This window comes from Eschscholzia californica, unplaced genomic scaffold, assembly GCF_041429995.1.
Source record: "Eschscholzia californica isolate CP2 unplaced genomic scaffold, dmEscCali1.0.p SCAF_1, whole genome shotgun sequence".
NCBI classification, from domain to species: domain Eukaryota; kingdom Viridiplantae; phylum Streptophyta; class Magnoliopsida; order Ranunculales; family Papaveraceae; genus Eschscholzia; species Eschscholzia californica.
The window spans coordinates 79,642,187-79,661,165 of NW_028238198.1; the positions used below are offsets into that span (position 1 = coordinate 79,642,187).

The window sequence follows — 18,979 nt, forward strand, 5'->3', positions numbered from 1 at the left end:
TGAAGTTTAACTAGTCTATAGTTCTATACAAGGAGATCTGAGAGAGATCTATAAGAAAAGGACTAGAAAGAGAAATAAGTATAGAAATAGGAGTATTCTGGGAATATAGATAAAAGTAATTCCTATAATATGTATGGAGTTCGCCTCCCTTTCTCTCGCACTTGAAGCATACACACACACAACACGAATCGTCGTCGTCATCAGCAAGCAAGAGAGTCAAAACTTCTCTCTCTCTCTCTAGACAAGGTACGGGCATCGTCTTCGTTTTTTCTAGGGTTTACGAATTGATCTCAAAGAACCCTAATTTCACTTTAATAAATCTCGTCTTTCCAATTCTTAACCCTAGTTGTCTCTCGAATTGATTCTTTTCCAACCCTAAGTTAGAGTTTGAGATATAGATTTGGTCTTCTTTCAACTTGGATTTAACGGTTTCTCTTCAATAATTTGTCTTTGAAAAAAAAAAATTACTAGCTTTTGCAGTTACTCTGAGCTAGATTTTAGGTTTAAATCCATTACAAGTTCCAGAAAGATTTATTTTTAGTGTATAATTACTTGATATTGGTAATCTCATGTCATATCCGTTAGTACTGGTGCCGGATCAAATTATGTGAGTGTAATGTTCTCTCAGATGGCCCAATTTTAATGGAAAATGTGACATCTTTGGGGATGGACAGTTCAAATTCGGTCCGAAAAGCTTAGTTTTTTTGGATTACGGGTTCGAGTTTACTTCGAGGTTCTCGGCTGGCTCCTTCTACTAGGTTTACTTGATGGATCATGGCCACTTCACTTTCATCCTCATAAACTTGCTCAATTTTTTGGCATTTTATTTTAAGTCTTTGAGTTTGACTGTTCCGGGGAAGGAAATGTTCCTGGGTATGATATATAAGAGCTCGATCCAGACGTTAAACATACTGACTTTGAAGTATAGCAATAAACTTTCGTGCTAACTGGAATTTTATTAAATGTCTGAATGAGGTAGTTCATTTTCTATTTCAGGTGATTTTGGTTTTCTTGGATTGACAAAAGGGCAACTTTCCGGAGGATAATTGTCACTAGCTAATATTAGGATTAGGTGAATAGTATTTTTGCTGATAATTTGCAAATTGCTCTCTTTCAGTCTTCTGTCATCAAGTATAAAAGTAGGGGTGTGCTCTGTTCTGTATCTCATTTGTAAGACTCTGTGTTACAGTTCTAGTCCCTGATGGTTTAACCTCATTGCGTAGTTTGCCTACTCTAAAAGAATCTGTGGTTAGATTCCTTTAAGGTGATCGTATATCTTCTTGTAGTCTTTCTTGTGGGGGGTAGTTTGGTCGAAACTTCAGATGGTCAAGGTGTGGGAGCACAAAGTTCAAGTGCTGGAAGATAATCCTCTTATCTTTTCATAGTGATATAGATGCTGGAGGCAGTATGCCGGTGATTGTGGGAAGAAATGCAAAGGTATTCTGCTGTCAGTGGAGTTACTAGTGGTGCAGTTGGCGGGCCATCTGCTAGAGATAACACAAGAGCTGATTCATCCTTTGCAGTGTCAAACTTCTCTCTGAATCAAAGGTAATGATGATCTTTTACACGTGATGCATTTCAGTTAAGACTGAATGAGATGATTTGCAATATCTTGAACTTGCAGACGACAGGCACACTTAGCATCATACAAGTTGAAGTGCGATAAAGAACCACTTAATAACAGGTAACATCTACCTCTTTGTGTTAATTAGGTGGTGGATTTACTTATTCAGTTGTTTGAATATCTGAAAAACAAAAGGAATTGTGTAAATAAGTTACTTATTTAATTTATCTTTCAACACTTTTCTACTTCTTACTGGTTCCCTACGTACTGTAAATTGCTGACCAGCAAGTTGGGACAAAGTGGGTGTAGCATTTCCATGTTGATTTGTTCTTCTTATTTTCAGTTCTGAACTATCTTACATGACTGTAGATTTTTCATAAACTGTATTAATTCTTCATACGCTTCTTTTCTTAGGCTTGGACCACCTGAATTTTATCCCCAGTCTCCAAGCTGCCCTGAGGAGACGTTGACTAGGGAGTCTTTGCAACATGGATATAAAGAAACTGTTGACGGACTTGAGGTACAACACTGCCTGCATTATTTCCAGTTGCTCAATTGGTTCAATGTAAACGAGTTTCATAACTATGTTAGGTAGGATTAACTAGTGGCTCTTTTGTTACTCATAGTGCCTTATAGAATGTTAAAAAAGACGCCCTCTACTATTTTGATTTGTCAAGTTCTAATTTAGATTTTCATTCTTAGGTGACAAAAGTCAAAAAGATGCCCAGTTCAAAAGTAAAAAAGATCTCTATTAATTCTAAGTGTCAAGTTCTAATTGAGATTGTCATTCTTAGGTGACAAAAATAAAGATCCCCACTTCTTATATGTCTCAATGCAAAACTCCAAGCTTGATTTGTTTATTTGTGTGGCACTATTATTTTTGTAAAGAAATAGTTAGTTATTTCAAAAACATATGAAGACTTGATTTCTATTGGTTCAAATTCAAATATTGATGAGTTGAATAATTAGAGATATCTCAAGAGGACACTCTAGAAATAGAGTTTCCTCTTGAGATCTCTATTTAACTACCGCCATATCATATTTTTTTTTTGAATAATATAAATTAATATTGATATGAATAAATTTACATGGGGATGAGAAAATGTATTAGATATTGTTACTTCATCAAATCATTCCAATTAGAGATAAAATTAAAATATGACATATCCTTGGCCCAAATCATATTCTACTCCTGTGGAATTGAAGGCCTAAAATATCCTCCATTTCGAGGCTGCTGTTGGCATTTGAGTCTTTGAACATCTTATCTTTCTTAGTTTTCCAGATTGGCCACACGATCGCACTCGGGATAAGGTTCCATAGATCTTTCTTGGATTTGCTGATAGCTACTCTCCTCCATTGCTCGATGGCTTGCGATAATGTTCTAGGAATACACCACTGATACCCAGATGACTTAATGAAGTGATACCGCCATATCATCTTAGAAATCCAAATTAAGTTTTGCATTGGAGAGAGTTTATAAGGAAAAACTCTAAAATATGTGGCACTCAAAATTTCGAAGATTAAGTATTGCATTGGAGATGCTATTAGAGTCTTATTTCTGGAGATGATGCACTGAAAAAAGCTAACATGTAGTTTAATAGGGTATATGTTTTTTATGAGGACATTGGACCCGATGTATTCAATTTGACATGGTTTGACAGACACATAAGCAGGCATCAAAGTACAGTTGGTTCTTCTTCTTAATATACCTTCTTTTGTGTTTCCCTTTTGCATCCTTGATTTCGTTGGCAATTTTCTGCAAAGTGCTATACAATAAAACGAAATCTGTCAAATTGCTCTTGTGCTTTTACGTTATGTAAATTTTTTTGCGAACTTTCTATAGACGGATGCTAGCTTTTAAGGTGGATGTTTTTTATTTTCTCTCTAACTTGGTTTACCTACAATCTTACTGGTGTTTACATTATGGATGACCAGGAAGCTAGAGAGATCTTACTATCCGAGCATAGAAATCTCACAAAGCCCGTTATCCTTAAATGCAAAGAGGTAATTCTTTACTACTTACTATGTTATTTTATGATTTAACCCTTAGTTTTGCAAGTTCAGCTTTTGCTGGCTCAAAGTGTATCTGAAGTATGTTCATCTTTGCATAGTAGGGTTCAATTCTGTGTTAATTCTGTCACATTTAGTTTTTATCGCATTTTATTTTATAAATATTGAAGTTTCGTGCCGTCTCTATTCTCTTTTCTTTTTATGGTGTTTTTATTTTAGTTGAGTAGCTTTTCATTAGTAGCATGGTCTTATTCTTCTACTTCCTGTTATTTGTTGTTTTAGGCCATTCGGAAACGTCATAGGGCTATCAATGAATCTCGTGCCCAGAGGCGCAAGGTAACATGTACATCTGGTATTGGCAGAGAAAGGAGAGATATTGTAGAGAATCATTGCTTTTCAACTACTTTTTGTTCGCTTCGACTCTTTATGCAAACCCAGTTACACACACATATTTGTATTATTGTTTTTTTTTGAAAAGTTCGAATTAATATGGGGGAAAAGAATATACAAGAAAGAAAAGGGATGATTTGCAACAGTGATATGTTACTTCATGATATCATCCCAAGTCGTAATAAAATCTCGATAAGACAAGTTTTTAGCCCACCCTATATTTCTACTCCAATGAAACAACAGTTCCACTTCTATGTTAAAGCTATTGATAGAATCCTTGAAGATCCCATCATTTGTTGCTTTCGAAATGTAGTTGACAATGTCCCAATTTGTATTATTGTATACACGAGCTAGATCCAGATGTGGTGGATTTTCGTTTACTAAGAATGTATTGGCCTATGAGGACCAAATTAAGATGATCCAAGAGATGTTTTATAAGTTGGACTTGGAGTAATCTTTTCACCATATAAATCATCCTCCCAAAGAGCTTATCTTAATCTTAAACTTTAAACACATCATTGCAATTTACCATAAAACAGATGATAAATACAAAAATTTCCCAAAGGGGTTTCTTGTTCTAGAATGGGCTGATTTTTTTGGGTGAAACTATCTACATGTTGAGAGCTTCATTACCAAAAGCCAGCTCTTGGATCATTTTTGTGCGGGTCTGTGGGATTTCTGAACATTATCTCCCAGTGCCGATCCTTCCTCTCCTACGACAAATAAATACTTCCGTTATTGTCATTAAACTGTTGGAATCTCATGCTTAAAGTTGAAGCTGGTTATTTCTCCTTGTGTTCTACAGGCGGGTCAGGTCTATGGATCACCTCTTTCTGGTTCTCTATTAAGTAAACCTTGTACATTTCCTGAACAAAGACCATGTAGTGAAGACTCTCGAAAGAAATGGATTGAGGTTTGTACTGGAGCCTGAATCTTAATTTGTTACATTATAATGAAATCGCAAGTGTCCAAATGGAGTATGTTTCATGTTTATCCTTTATATCCTGTGTCCTGCTCATTTAGTGCTTACTCTTATTTGGTTGCGGAAAATGTAAAAAGTTACTTGAATCATTGAATAAATATGAAATTATTGTTTGGTTGCGGAAAACTATTGTGACATCTTAGTAATAACTACATTACATTTCCACATCTCTTATGGGATTTTTGAATCATTCAATGATCCAGTTACCCCGCGTCCTGCTCATTCAGTGACATCTTAATAATCACTACATTACATTCCTTTGTTGTGGCATTTATTTTGTAAGTTATTTCTACTTGCTAAGCCATGAATCCTTATTTTCGTTTGATATAAGAAACGTATGAATTAAGTTGGTGTTCGGCGTTCCTGGATCTCTTAGCTAACATGATTTTTTCGTATTCTGATATTTGACAAGTTCATAATTGAGTGCGGATATTTTTCTGTTCTCTGTAGGCTTTATCACAGCAGCATAAACGGTTGCGTCTTTTGGCGGATCACGTTCCTCATGGGTATAGGAGAAAATCTCTCTTCGAAGTCCTCATTAAACAAAATGTTCCATTGCTGAGAGCTACTTGGTTTATTAAAGTAACTTATCTTAATCAGGTAAGAAACTGTTTGAGACTCTAAAAGTGTATTTTTAGTTGTTACTTGCTAACTGTAACTGTTTTTTTTAATTGGTAAGCGTGTGCCTCGAACCCTTGACCTTTAAGTTGGAAGACTTACCTCTTACCACTTGAGCCAAGGGTTGTTGGCTGTTAACTGTAACTGTTAACTGTAACTGTTCTTGGGTCCTGTATGTGCATAAATGGTTTAATGGATTTGGACTTTCCAGGTCCGTCCGGGATCCACTTGTGTTTCACCTGGTGCACCTGACAAAACACAGTTAGCTCGTTCAGAGCTCTGGACAAAGGATGTCGTTGAATACTTGCAGTACCTCCTCGATGAATTCTTTGCTAAAGATGGTTCAATTGCGGCCACACAACGCAGGGATCAATCCTCACAGATGTTCCTTGCTGCTTCAGTGCAAAATAGAGGTGATTCAGCATCGGCAGTTCATGATGTGGAGGGGCCTTCTGTACATTTTAAGTGGTGGTATATGGTGCGGATCTTACAATGGCACCATGCTGAAGGACTGCTTATTCCTTCTTACATCATTGATTGGGTTCTCCAGCAGCTACAGGTCATTGATCATTTTATTTGTCTGAAAATAGAAGATTCCTCTACAGCTAATATTAATTAATTATTTTCGTGCCCGATTCATGGAAGTTGGAAGTTATTTTAACCTTCTTATCTATGTCACTTTTCAGGAGAAAGAATCATTGGACACATTACAGTTGCTATTGCCTATCATTTCAAGCCTGATGGAGAGCATTGCTCTATCACAGACATATGCACGTGGTTTTGTGGAACTAGCTTTTGGTTACATACAGGACCCTTCTCTTGGGATGTCCAGTTTGGCTGATAATTCTAGGAAGGCGTACACTATTTCTGCTCTTACCGAGATGCTAAAATATTTAATTGTAGCCGTACCTGATACAATTGTTGACTTGGACTGTTTTCCTGTTCCATCTTGCATATTATCCGATCAATTAGGTGGTACTAGCTACTTATCTAAGGTCGGTGAGGGTGAAGAGAAGGCTCAATGTGGTTCACTAGATTTTGCTAATATCTTCGGTGGTAAAGGGCGAGATGCTCGTTCTCAGTTCTTGTCATTAAACCACGTTGTTTCATCCATAAAGAAACGTGCTGACAATCTTTCAAATGCTGTAAACCCCGGAGTTCAGGGTCATGGTGTGGCTAATGCTGTACAGGCTCTGGATAAAGCTCTATTGCTGGGAGATGTAAGAGGAGCTTATGATGTTCTTTTTGAGGATCTGTATAGTGGAGGTGTTGAAGAAGGTTGGATTGCAGAAGTCAGTCCATGTCTTCAATCATCTTTGAAGTGGATTAAAACAGTCAGCACGTCATTGGTATGCTCTGTTTTTTCCATCTGTGAGTGGGCAACATGTAATTTTAGAGATTGTAGGTCAGCCCTTCCTGTCGACTTGAAATTGACGGGTACAAGCGATTTTTCGCAAGTGCATATGGCAGTGATTCTTTTGAAGCTTAAATTGGAAGATATGTGCAGCAGCTCACTTCCGGCCAAAACAAACCGTCCTCTTCACATTAATAGCATTGCCAAGTCTACCAGTCAGCATGGTATTTTATCGGGTGGAAGAGCTGCAGAAAATGCTTCTTATCCTGAAAAAAGTTCTAAGACTTTCGGCGAGGACCCAGAATCGTCAGAATCCTTCCGAAGTCCTGGTGCCCTTCATGATATTCTGGTTTGTTGGATAGATCAACACGAAGTAGAGAAAGGAGCAGGTTGCAGCCGCCTTCTATTGCTCATAATGGAGCTCATTCTTTCTGGCATCTTTCATCCTCAAGCTTATGTAAGGCAACTGATAATTAGTGGAATTATGGATCGGAATGCCACACCTCGGGATTTGGAGAGACAGAAGCGGCACTACCGAATATTAAAGCATCTCCCAGGATACTGTCTACGTGATGCGTTGGACGGAACATCTGTTTCTGCCCTAATGTCATTGGAGACAATTAGGGTTTACTCAAATGAACGTCATCTCATACTTCATGGATTTCTCAGTGGTCGCTCTGTTCGTTCCACAAAAGAAAGCAACGTGATTCGTGCTTCCAAGAAACAAAAGGTTAAACAAGCTTCTGGAAGGGATGGCCATTCCTCTGCTTCTCATGATCGTTTGAGAAGCCTTGGATCTGTATCCAGTCCTTTACCTGTTGGATACATAAAAACGAAGGCTCGAATTCCAGACTTGAAGGTTGCCATTTCAGATTTTCTTCATCTTTCAAATTCTTGTTCCGTATCTTCAGATATAAAGGTTGGTGGACCTCAAGGGAGCCTTAAGAGGCCTAATGGATCAGTTGGTAACAAGATTGATGCAACGGAAGGAACACCTGGTTGTGAGGAATGTAGGAAACGAAAGAGGCAAAAATCAAGTGACGAAAGGAGTTCTGGCCTTCAAGGGTTTCAATCTAGTCCGTTAGATGATGAAGACAATTGGTGGGTGAGGAAAGGACCCAAAACCCTAGAGCCACCGAAGGTGAGTCTGCCTAAATTGACAAAAAATCCTCCAAGAGTTCGGCAAAAGGTTGTGCGTAAAACTCAAAGTTTAGCCCAGTTAGCAGCTGCTAGGATTGAGGGTAGTCAGGGAGCAACGACGAGCCATACATGTGATAGTAAAATTATTTGCCCCCACCATAAAACTGGAATGGGAGCTGAATTTCCTATATCAACAGATGAGAGTCGAACAACTAACCCCACTAATATTGTTACAATTGGAAAAGCATTGAAACATTTACGGTTTCTTGAAAAGAAGACTATCACTGTTTGGCTGACAAACAATGTCAAGCAGCTTCTTGAGGGGACAGAAAAAGTTGCTAGCAAGATTGGCCAATGTACTGGGCAGATTGCACAGCCTTTCCTTGTTGAAGACTTAACTGCTGCACGATGGAAGCTTGGTGAAGATGATTTGTGGGCGATACTATATCTGCTTGATATTTCACATGACTTGATCTCTGCAATAAAGTTTCTCCTATGGTTATTTTCTAAGATTCCAACCAATACAAACTCTACTGTCTACGGAGGGAGAAGCACTCCAATGCTGTCAAAGAACCTAGACAACAATGTGTGCGAAGTGGGGGAGGCATTTCTCTTATCATGTATTCGGAGGTAAGCAAGCTAGCTTTACATATTCTAACCTACATCAATAAGGCTTCTAAAACAAGGTAGCTATTGTAGCTCTGTAACAAGATAGTTATCATCGTGGTGGTAACTTATTCGGTTCTTCTGCAGAGTGAAACTTTACATTGAGACTGCAATTCTTATCACCACAAATAGTTGTTTATATAGCTGTTCTGAGTATTATTAGCTTCTAAATTCTATTTAGCCTACTATGACCACTGATAAATGATTGCTTATTTATTCATTTTGTATGCCTAATGATTAGTTTTATTCAGGTATGAGAATGTAGTTGTAGCAGCGGATCTTGTTCCTGATGTTTTATCTGCTATGATGCTTCGGGCTGCGGTAGGCGCAGGGGCTAATGGAAGAGACTCTGCTTCAGCAGCTTTTCTTTATGCTCGAAACTTGTTGAAAAAATACGGAAATGTGGTTAGTGTGGCACGGTGGGAGAAGAATTTCAAGGCAACATCCGATCAGAGATTTCTTTCTGAACTTAAGTCTGGAAGGGCGCTGGATGGCGAGTTCGGGTTTTCTGCTGGAATGCCTGCTGGGGTTGAAGATCCTGATGATTACTTCCGTCAAAAGATAAGTGGCAGATTATCTCGGGCAAGCCCAAATATGAAACAGATAGTGCAAAGACATGTTGAGGAAGCTCTTAATTATTTTTACAGTAAAGAAAGGAAGCTCTCTGCAGCTGCAACTCAAAGAGGTCCTGGTGTTGAAAAATGGGATGGTGGGTATCAAATGGCTCAAAAAATAGTCTTGGGTCTAATGGAGTGTATTAGACAGAGCAATGCAGTATCTCAAGAAGGGGATCCGACGTTGGTGGCTTCAGCCGTCTCTGTAATTGTTGGAAGTGTAGGTCCCGCAGTTGCGAAAATGCTGGATTTTACATCAAGCAGTGGTTATGCAAAACATCCATCATCTATGAGTTCGTTTAATTGCACACAATGCATTCTACACCTTCACATAACATGCCTCTGCTTACTTAAAGAAGCTCTTGGAGAACGGCATAGCCGTGTTTTTGAAATTGCTCTTGCAACGGAAGCATTTTATGTTGTTGCTGGTGCCTATGCTCCTGAGAAAGCTCCCCGTAGTCAGTTTCAATTGTCTCCCGATGTCTCTGATTCCACTATGAGTCTGCCGATTAAGGGAAGTGTAAAGGCTGCTGCAGCTGTATCTTCCCTTGTCATTGGGGTGCTAGTTCGTGGAGTTGTTAGCTTGGAGAGAATTGTAGTTGCTTTTAGATTAAAGGAAGGTTTAGATATAGCTCAGTTAGTTAAAGGTGCGCGATCTAGTACAAATGGGATATCTCGTACAATGGGTTCTTTCAAGTTTGACAACTCCATAGAAGTGTATGTTCATTGGTTTAGGCTACTTGTTGGGAATTGCAGGACAATATGTGATGGAATGGTTGCAGATCTCCTTGGTGAACCGTATATTGTAGCCCTTTCAAGAATGCAGAGAATGCTTCCTCTTGGCTTGGTGTTTCCACCTGCCTATTCAATATTCTCAATGGTAATTTGGAAGCCTTATATTCCCAGCAATAACATTTCTACACGTGAAGATGTCCAGCTATCTCTAGCATCAGCAATAGGGGATGCCATCAGGCACCAGCCTTTCCGAGATTTGTGTCTAAGAGATACCTATGCTTTCTATGATCTTCTTGCTTTAGACGCAGGCGATTCAGAATTTGCAGCAATGCTAGATTTGCAGAGTATGGACAAATATTTGAAATCCACGGCATTTGTTCCTATACGTGCTACGCTTTTCCTGAATGCAGTTCTTGATTGTAAAATGCCGCAGTCTATGCTTAAGCAGGAGGAAGGGGCTCGGTTCTCTGGTCATAGCGAATTAAAAGCACAACATGCAGAAATTGAGAAAAAGCTTCAGGATCAGCTTGTACACGTTCTGGATACTCTACAACCGGCAAAGTTTCATTGGCAATGGGTCGAGCTGAGGCTTCTCTTAAACGAACAAGTTCTTATTGAGAAAATTGAGAAGTCCAGCAGTACTTCTTTGATGGACATTCTTCGGTCTCTTTCACCTAATACTGATAATTTACCCCTCTCTGACAGTGAGAGCAATTTTACTGAAATTGTTCTGACCAGATTAGCTGTCCGGCCTGATGCAGCTCGCCTATACTCAGAAGTTGTTCATCTTCTTGGGAGATCAATGGAGGAGTCATTATTGATGAATGCAAGATGGTTTCTAGCAGGACCTGATGTTCTTTGCGGAAGGAAGTCTATCAGGCAACGTCTAGTTACTATTGCTCAGCAGAGAGGACTTTCAACTAAAATCCAGTTTTGGAAACCATGGGGTTGGTCAAGTTTTGTTGCAGAACATTTAGTAACTAAAGGGGACAAGAGGAAGTTTGAGGCCATCTCTCTTGAAGAAGGGGAGGTTGTTGAAGAAGGAATTGACATCAAAAGGTCAGGGAAAACAATTGATCAAGTGTCTAGTGCTGAAGGCCTCAACTCCACCCAACAATATGTTACTGAAAAGGCTCTAGTGGAGCTGGTTCTCCCGTGCATGGGAAGGAGTTCTAGTGATTCAAATAATACTTTTGCAAGTGACTTGATCAAGCAAATGAATAACCTCGATCAACACATAAATGCAGCTACTCGTGCTGCTAGTAAGCATGCAGGATCTGTCCCTGCTGGCACTGAAGGTGCTACGAACAAAACTAATAGTCGCAAAAGTATCAGGGGTGGAAGCCCGGGATTAGGTAGGCGACTAACTGCAGCTGCAGCTGATTCTGCACCACCCTCTCCTACGGCGTTACGTGCCTCCATGTGGCTGCGTTTGCAGTTCCTCTTGAGGTTGCTTCCTACCATTTATGCTGATAGGTAATATAGCACTCTCATAAACTGAATTTATATATAATATAGAATCCTACATATTTCTTTGCATGCTTATGAGTTATGATCAGGAGAACAAAAATTTTCCGTCCCGCAATAGTATCTTAAACCGTCTTTATCATTGATTCATTTTATGAACAAGGACGCATGTATTCCTTTAGTAAGAGTAAAGTATTGTTATTGACTAAATGACTAGTTCCTTCGATTGTAGACCAATGCTATTATTATCATCATGCTGTATCAATATATTAACTTAGTGCACCTTTTAGTTTCGTTGATTAAGACACCTCCACAAATGACTCTAACACCATATTCTGTGCTAAAAATTTCTGCAAATAATTTACAGGTGCTTGTGGTTTTACCAAGTGTCTGAGTAGGTTATACTTTAATACAGGTCTCACACTTCTTCTTTTTGGACCGATCTCTCTACCTTGCGACAAAAATAAACTAGATAAAACTAATAGACGGGCGTGAGACATATTGCTCTACAAAAAATGGTAGAAGGGGGAGACGGTTCTTTGAGAATTTGGTTACTTGTTAGGAAGTTTTGTTACTATTTGATTCCAACTCGTACTCAATGATTGTGCATGACCAAAAAGAAGTTAGTAGTTTGTATTGCTTACTAAATCTCAGTGTCTATTTGGAATTTCAGGGAGCCATCTAGTCGGAATATGCGGCATATGCTTGCCACAGTCATCCTTCGCCTCCTTGGAAGTAGGGTGGTGCATGAAGATGCAGACATGTCGTTTTATCGTCCCATACAAAATTCTCCAGCACTAGCTAAGAGGGAGGTAGCAGATTCACCACTCCAATGTCAAGCTACTGCATCATTAGACCTCTCCGATGAGAGCCTTTTTGAGTGGTTCTTATCTATCTTCCATGGGTTGCTGAGCAGTAGCAAGCCACATTGGCTGAAACCCATGTCTTCCTCCAAGTCGACTGTCAAATCTTTTAGGGACATTTCTTTGTTTGATCGTGATGTTGTGGAGAGTTTACAGGTGAGATCTCTGCTTGATTCATCATATCATTATGTCATGAAGGTCCCATTCTTATAAAGGTTTTGTGACGTTACCCCCTCAATGCTAATTGGTAATTGAGTTTACCCCTCAATAATTGGTAATTTAGTTTACCCCTCTCAATAATTAGTAATTGAGTTTACCCCCCTCAATAATTGATAATTGAGTTTACCCCCTTGGATTTACTATTTTTGTTAAGAACACTAAGACAATGTTCGACGCGCGGAAAAAGAATATGACGATCAAGAATAATGATCTCGTAATGTGATTTCAGTAATCGTAATATCCTACTTAGTGTTGGATTTAGTCAAGAATATGATTCTTAGAGACTTATTTTGTCCATAAAATTATTTATTTCATGATTCTAATTCCCTTACGCCAAACTTAGACCTAGCATTTTGCCAAAAATAGTAAGTCTAAGGAGGTAATCTCAATTACCAATTAATGACGAGGGAGTGAGCTCAAAAAACCCTACTTATAATTTGTGTTATTCTATTACCTCATTATTTATAGACTACTTTATTTTGAGAAGAGTGAGAAATTGTTGTATTGAAACACGATACCATACATTTTTATGACACAGAATGACTTGGATCACATGGAATTGCCTGAGATGATCCGATGGCGTCTCCAGTCCGCAATGCCAGTCCTCCCATCATACCTGCCACGGTTTGTTTCTTGCCAGCCACCATCCATCTCATCTGCTGCTACTGCTGCACTTCAATCAAGCAGCAGCATCTCATCTGGGGCAGGCTTCCTTCATCACGGAAATTCAAATCCCTCATCTCAGAGGAATCATGTGCCTAGCTTGGCTCTTCGCCCCACAAACAACCCAGGGAAATCAAAGCAACAAATGGCATCGCTGCAGCTGGATCAACAAGAGATGGAAATCGACCCTTGGACACTGTTGGAAGATGGGACAGGATCATCAGTCGGTCCAACTTTGTCCACTAGCAGCAGCATCGGGGGGGCCCTTGGACTCGGTAGTAATGACCATCTTTCTTCATCATCAAATAATCTAAAGGCATGTAGCTGGCTCAAAGGGGCGGTAAGAGTGAGAAGAACAGAACTCTCCTACATAGGAGCTGTGGATGATGACAGCTGACCTCTTCTGTGGTATTACTGTATTTTTGCTTGATTGACCCGGCCAGGCATCTAAAATCGAACAGGTAACAAAGGAGGATGAATGATGATTTCGTTGCAGGATGATGCATTGGCAATGAGAGAGACAGACTTGTTATTGCTCATGGGTGAGGCTTGTTGCCCCCATCAGTGGCAAGAGAATGTCGCAGGGGAAGATTTTTTGCAATTGAATTCAGGTCAGATGACTTCGAGGAAGAGGCCTTATAAAATGTCAGATCTCTCGGCTGGTGGTTGATGTCTTCTTTAGAGGTAGTTGACGACTAACCATTTGAATGTTTAATGTCTCTCCGCCCTTTCATTACATGGATATCCATCGGAAGTTGAAGTTGGTGGGTCGGAGGCTGTTGTATATATAGAGTTTATTTATTTGTGCTTTACCGCCAGAGTAAAGTTATATCATGAATTATTCTGTAACTCAAGTCATTCATCTTTTCCTTACAAATTATCTGCCATGGATGATGATAATATTGACGACGATGATGTATGTTGTTTACGACAATGATATTATCCAACAAAAATATTTTTAGACAATTCATAGTTTCTTCAAAGTTTTGATTTAGGATAGTAATCCTTTCTACTCAGACACTTTCTAAAACCAGCTTGTAGTTAGATTAGGACTCCCACAGACTGGATCATAACAGAGATTCTGTTGAGGGTAGTAGTTGGAAATCAGTCCATGGAGTTTGAAAAATGATAAACAGATGGGAGATTTGCAGTTTGGACTCCCAGATCGGAAAAGAAAAATGGGCTGACAGCCGATATGCCCGGTTCCCATTGGACGAGCCTGGTGAGAGAAACGGCATGTTTAGTGGGACTACGAGCCTGGTGAGAGAAATGGCATGTTTAGTGGGAGTCAGCTACATCAGCTTTTGGCCTGTTTTTCGGGCCATTTGGCATCTCATGGATTTTGAGAGGGGGAGAGTGTCTTCTCTTCCTTGTATCTTTCTCTTTATAAACAGATACTCAGGTTTGGAGAATATTAATGGGGTTGGGGATGGGTGGTTGATGTTCTTGAAATAAGTATTGCATAAACGGTGCACGCACGTAGTGGTTGTTTTTCATTTGTGTCTATATAAGTGTCCTTGCGAGATAGGTACATATAGACTTGATGGTAGGTCAACTTCCATTTATACAAGAAAAAGAAGTCTAATTTCCATACAGGAGAGAGTTTAATAATAGAAAGAGTTGAACAATGATAGATGGATGGATAAGAAAGAGGACATCCTTTGCTGAATTTAACAGCATCAGTATTCTAGCCATTATCCTAATAGAGTCCAACTCTTTCAAAAGTATATCTATACATATAGATTAGCTCTGACATTTTCTAGCACTGTCGATATATAGAACATCGTCGATCCAGGCAACAATGTTGAATGCTAGACCTTCAAGTACTCTCGAGTAGCTCTCAAGAATCGCTTGCCCGACATCCTGCAATTACAATATTAACTTTATGAGTGGAATGTCCTTTTTGTTAGGAGGAGAATCGATGGGAAAAAAAAAACATGCTTACGTACTCTGTTAAATTGTATCTTGCAAGTATCTAATGTTGTCTGTGGCATTTCCGGGTGCCTCTGCTTCAAGCACAATAGTAAGTTCTCAGCTCTACCGGCTAGTATATGATTTTTATCAGTCTTATCGGTATCAGATATAATATCTTTAACCAACTTCCATGAAGATTTAGAGTAGCTCAAACAAGCTTTACGCCTCCAAGCATACATTGATGCCTCGACACGGTCTGCCATCTCAAGAGCTTCATGTTCTGTTGTTATGTTCAGACAATCTAAAAGATAGTCCGGGGAGAACTTCTCTGAACTTGTCAGGATCATGTATCGATATATCGAATCTCCCAAACTCGCTCTTCCATTCTGAAAACAAAAACATTCAGATACTCATCTATCTTATCTGAAAAATAACAATAGTTGGGATTATGTTTTTTTGTATATACCTTTGGAAGTGAAGCCATATATGCTTCTGGGACTTGCATATCCGAGAGAATACTAGTGTTGATAGCCATGGCTGCTTTATGAATTTGATTAGCACTGTCACGTTTTTGCTGCAAATCTTTCCGATATTTTTCAGATAAACCATTTGGAGTAGGAACACATGGTACTGGTAACCACCATTTATCCTCTTTAGGGTGAATAACCTTCCGAAACGATCCACCTGAATTGCTTGAAGATGATGATACTGATCCTTGTTCTATGTACCAGAATTCTCTGTCTTTGAAGTTCTCCAACACTTCCTGAAAGCATGCAAATTCTCCTTCCGTTAATCTCTGTTATATACATATATAGGTACACGGAAAGTGAAACGAAGCCTTACGAGGAGCATGGCGTCAAGCTTTTGTAGTGCAGGAAGGTTGATGTAAATGTCTACTCTGGGTCTGTTTGTCATCACCTTGAGAGGAAAGAAAAGTTGTTTGCTAATTAGAGAAGAAACTGGTTTTTAGCAACAAGGTAAAAATAATGAAAGAACAATTGTTGACATGGAAAAACCCCATCAATACGTCTTAATTATGTGCAAATACAAAAATATGTTATAAGAAACAGTAAGGATCAAAAAACCCAAACTAGAGAGGAAACTAGCCACCCATGGCTCTATAGCACAGTCAGCAATCTAGCAACATAAAAGTTCATCATGTATTGTAATAGTCCTACTTGGGTTGGGGGAGGGCTCGGAGTCTCTGGGTTATGTGTGCGTCCTCAAGCTTACAAATGTTGAGGCCTTTTGGGTGGTTCCGTGGAACATTCGCCAAGAACAAAACCACATACCTATTAGTCTTGGGTATGGGTGGCAAAAGCGGGGAAGTATCGATAATTGCTAAAGCATAACCATTAGTTCACCCTGTAGAAACAACAAAATTTTCAAGGATAAACAAAGTCAGTAGGGTTGAGTTTTGTCTAACCTCTAATATGTTTCCATCCTGAAACATCTGAGAAGAAGGAATGAATTCAACAATGTAGTCACAAACAGATAGAAGACAATCCATCTCTTTCCTCCACATCAATTTCTTCTCCGGTGATAGAGGTTCTAACCTCAAATTATGACCAAATACAGTAGCTGCATCCTCTCATACATATATGTTAAAAAGAAATACAAAGATCTTTAATGAACCAATGTTACCAATCAATGAGGGAATTTATATGGGTAGCTATCTAATCTTAGATGGCGCCCCGTCATTTTCCTCTCTTGGCACTCCCAGTGGGCCTCGGATTGAGCAGTCTGAGGCCTACGGACAAGGCAGTCCAAGTGCACTCAGATTGGCTTGAGTCTGTGTTGTTCAAACCCAACGCGGATTAGGCTGAGTCCAAGTGATTTCGGACTGTCTAGTACGTGGGGGAGCTATGAGTGAGGGCGGGCGAAGAGCAATTTCCCGCCGCGCCTAAAGACCCTCCTCCCCTTTATCTTATTAAGCTAAAAATACTATCAAAATATGTGAATAATGAATTTTTACCATATAAGTTGGTAATTGCATTTGATATGGCAATTGCTGTACAAACTCCTTTCCCACCTCCAGACATATCCTCCCCTAACAACAACTTTGAAAATCTTTCCTTCATCATCTCCAATTCTGTTAAAAATCAAAATTTCAATAACAAATCACATTCATTTTCATTTCCATTGAGAAATATATAGGAAAACCATTTCATTTTTTCCCTTTTTACACATACCTGATGATAAATTGGATATTTCTTCTTCTTGAGTAATTATAGTATGGTTATTGGGTACTACTTTTTCATCCATACGGTCATGATTTTCGTTGTTGGTTTCGGGTTGATCATCTTGCTTATTTGACATTAATCTTTTTCTTCTCCTTAGGAAGAAAGATTGATTTCGGTTGAGAGATTTCGAAACAGGCCAACACAGAGGATGATGAGATGGGTCATTGGTATCTTTGAAAGTGGAGTTGTTGTTGTTAGTGTCTTCGTGTTCGGTGAAGGCAGAGGACGATGACGAAGATGAGATTTGAGAGCTAGAACGACAGTAAGCGTAAGAAGAAGAATCGTCACAAATGCTCAAAGTACTAAGACTAGTCAGAGTAGAAGATGTGCTTGTCAACATTACTACTGTTTTATCAGCATGATCCCCTGAAATATGATCCTCACAAGTAGTAGAGGAGGATTGTTGATGATTTTCGGAGGATTTCGATGATAAGCTTTCCATTTCCATACTTGGGTTTTTGTTGTTGTCTGATGAAATCTAGCTATTGAATGAGTTTATCATGTATATGACTTAAGGGAACTTTCTATCTGCCTAACCATCCTTAATGCTCATATTGGAGATTTAGAAAGCAAGCTTTGGAGCTCATGAGATGAGTACAAGTGATTTTTCATGCTAATGTTACAAACATTTCAATAACTTCATTCAGTTTGGGACAAGAGAGAGAGAGAGAGAGAGAGAGAGAGAGAGAGAGAGAGAGAGAGAGAGAGAGGAATGTTGGTGTAATAAGTCAATTGAGTCAGATGATGATGGAGATAGAAAAGGAATGCATTTGTGGCAAGTACAGCTGACCAAAATACACCATTATAAAGGAGCCACTATAGGCGCCCAAGTTTTGTTTTCTTTAGGCGCCCCATCTTTTCACATGTTATGTTTGTAGACGTCTCGAGCACTCCTTGACTTTTTCTTCGAGCAGCCCTTGACATTTTCTTCTTCTTTTTCTGTTTTCACGATTTCTTTTCAAAAATTTCCGTGAAACTTTTATATTTCTTCCTGTTTTTTATAGGTATCATCTATAGTTTGTTTATTGAAAAAAAAAAGACTACAAAAGGCTTCAAAAAATCTCAATTTTTTATTAGAAATTTTATTAGAAATTAGTTCTAAAAAGTCTAAAAAAAAATTTCTTCTGATTTTATCTTTTAATACAGTGTTTGAAAAGTTCTAGAAGTGGTTGAATCTTAAAAAAAGTGATTACTATATGTTTTAGAGTGATTTGTGAAAAACACTCGGTTCCCTCAAATCTGAAAATTTTGTATGGTTTCAGACTCGAACAAGTCTGAGAGGTTTAAGTCATTAAACCGAGTCTTAGATTGTCCAGTCCGAGAGATATGCTTAGAGCATCTCCTTGGGACACTCCAACTCTAAGAGGGGAATTAATCAAAAGAATGGTATCTTCTTGATAAGCAATTATATATTTAAAAAGGGAAGTCTTCTTATGAATGAACTATTTAAGTTGTTCACACATTTTTTTAATAGATTTATGTGTAGTTTTGACACATTCACGTAGTTCTTGTTACAATAAACTCATTTCGTTGCGTT

The 18,979-nt window shown here is 38.8% G+C and overlaps 2 protein-coding genes across 2 annotated transcripts; one reads left to right on the forward strand and one right to left on the reverse strand.

Annotated features, from left to right (window-relative positions):
- Positions 1 to 144: 144 nt before the first annotated feature.
- CCT (RNA polymerase II transcription mediator) lies at positions 145 to 14,251 on the forward strand. The gene is made up of 14 exons (XM_086656142.1): positions 145 to 246; positions 997 to 1,072; positions 1,386 to 1,548; positions 1,625 to 1,684; positions 1,979 to 2,084; positions 3,500 to 3,568; positions 3,857 to 3,910; positions 4,770 to 4,877; positions 5,397 to 5,546; positions 5,776 to 6,123; positions 6,251 to 8,688; positions 8,976 to 11,549; positions 12,214 to 12,559; positions 13,161 to 14,251. The coding sequence occupies exons 3-14, from the start codon at positions 1,430 to 1,432 to the stop codon at positions 13,680 to 13,682; spliced, it is 6,894 nt and encodes a 2,297-aa protein (XP_086512268.1). The 5' UTR covers positions 145 to 246; positions 997 to 1,072; positions 1,386 to 1,429; the 3' UTR covers positions 13,683 to 14,251.
- Positions 14,252 to 14,846: 595 nt separating this feature from the next.
- Positions 14,847 to 18,412, reverse strand: LOC147569657 (rop guanine nucleotide exchange factor 3-like). The gene is made up of 7 exons (XM_086656145.1): positions 17,392 to 18,412; positions 17,175 to 17,291; positions 16,626 to 16,780; positions 16,043 to 16,117; positions 15,666 to 15,962; positions 15,235 to 15,585; positions 14,847 to 15,148 (listed from the first exon to the last, which is right to left on the reverse strand). Exons 1-7 carry the CDS (start codon positions 17,888 to 17,890, stop codon positions 15,029 to 15,031), a joined length of 1,614 nt encoding a protein of 537 aa, XP_086512271.1. The 5' UTR covers positions 17,891 to 18,412; the 3' UTR covers positions 14,847 to 15,028.
- Positions 18,413 to 18,979: the final 567 nt, after the last annotated feature.

Bases quoted from the DNA above. Each gene is read 5' to 3' on its own strand.
- LOC147569657 (XM_086656145.1), bottom strand. From the start codon at position 17,890: ATGGAAATGGAAAGCTTATCATCGAAATCCTCCGAAAATCATCAACAA. The intron at 17,292-17,391 runs GTATGTGTAAAA...GATTTTTAACAG, and splicing joins AATATCCAATTTATCATCAG to AATTGGAGATGATGAAGGAA. The intron at 15,586-15,665 runs GTATATACAAAA...TTTTGTTTTCAG, and splicing joins ATATGGCTTCACTTCCAAAG to AATGGAAGAGCGAGTTTGGG.
- CCT (XM_086656142.1), top strand. From the start codon at position 1,430: ATGCAAAGGTATTCTGCTGTCAGTGGAGTTACTAGTGGTGCAGTTGGC. The intron at 1,549-1,624 runs GTAATGATGATC...TTGAACTTGCAG, and splicing joins AACTTCTCTCTGAATCAAAG to ACGACAGGCACACTTAGCAT. The intron at 8,689-8,975 runs GTAAGCAAGCTA...AGTTTTATTCAG, and splicing joins CTCTTATCATGTATTCGGAG to GTATGAGAATGTAGTTGTAG.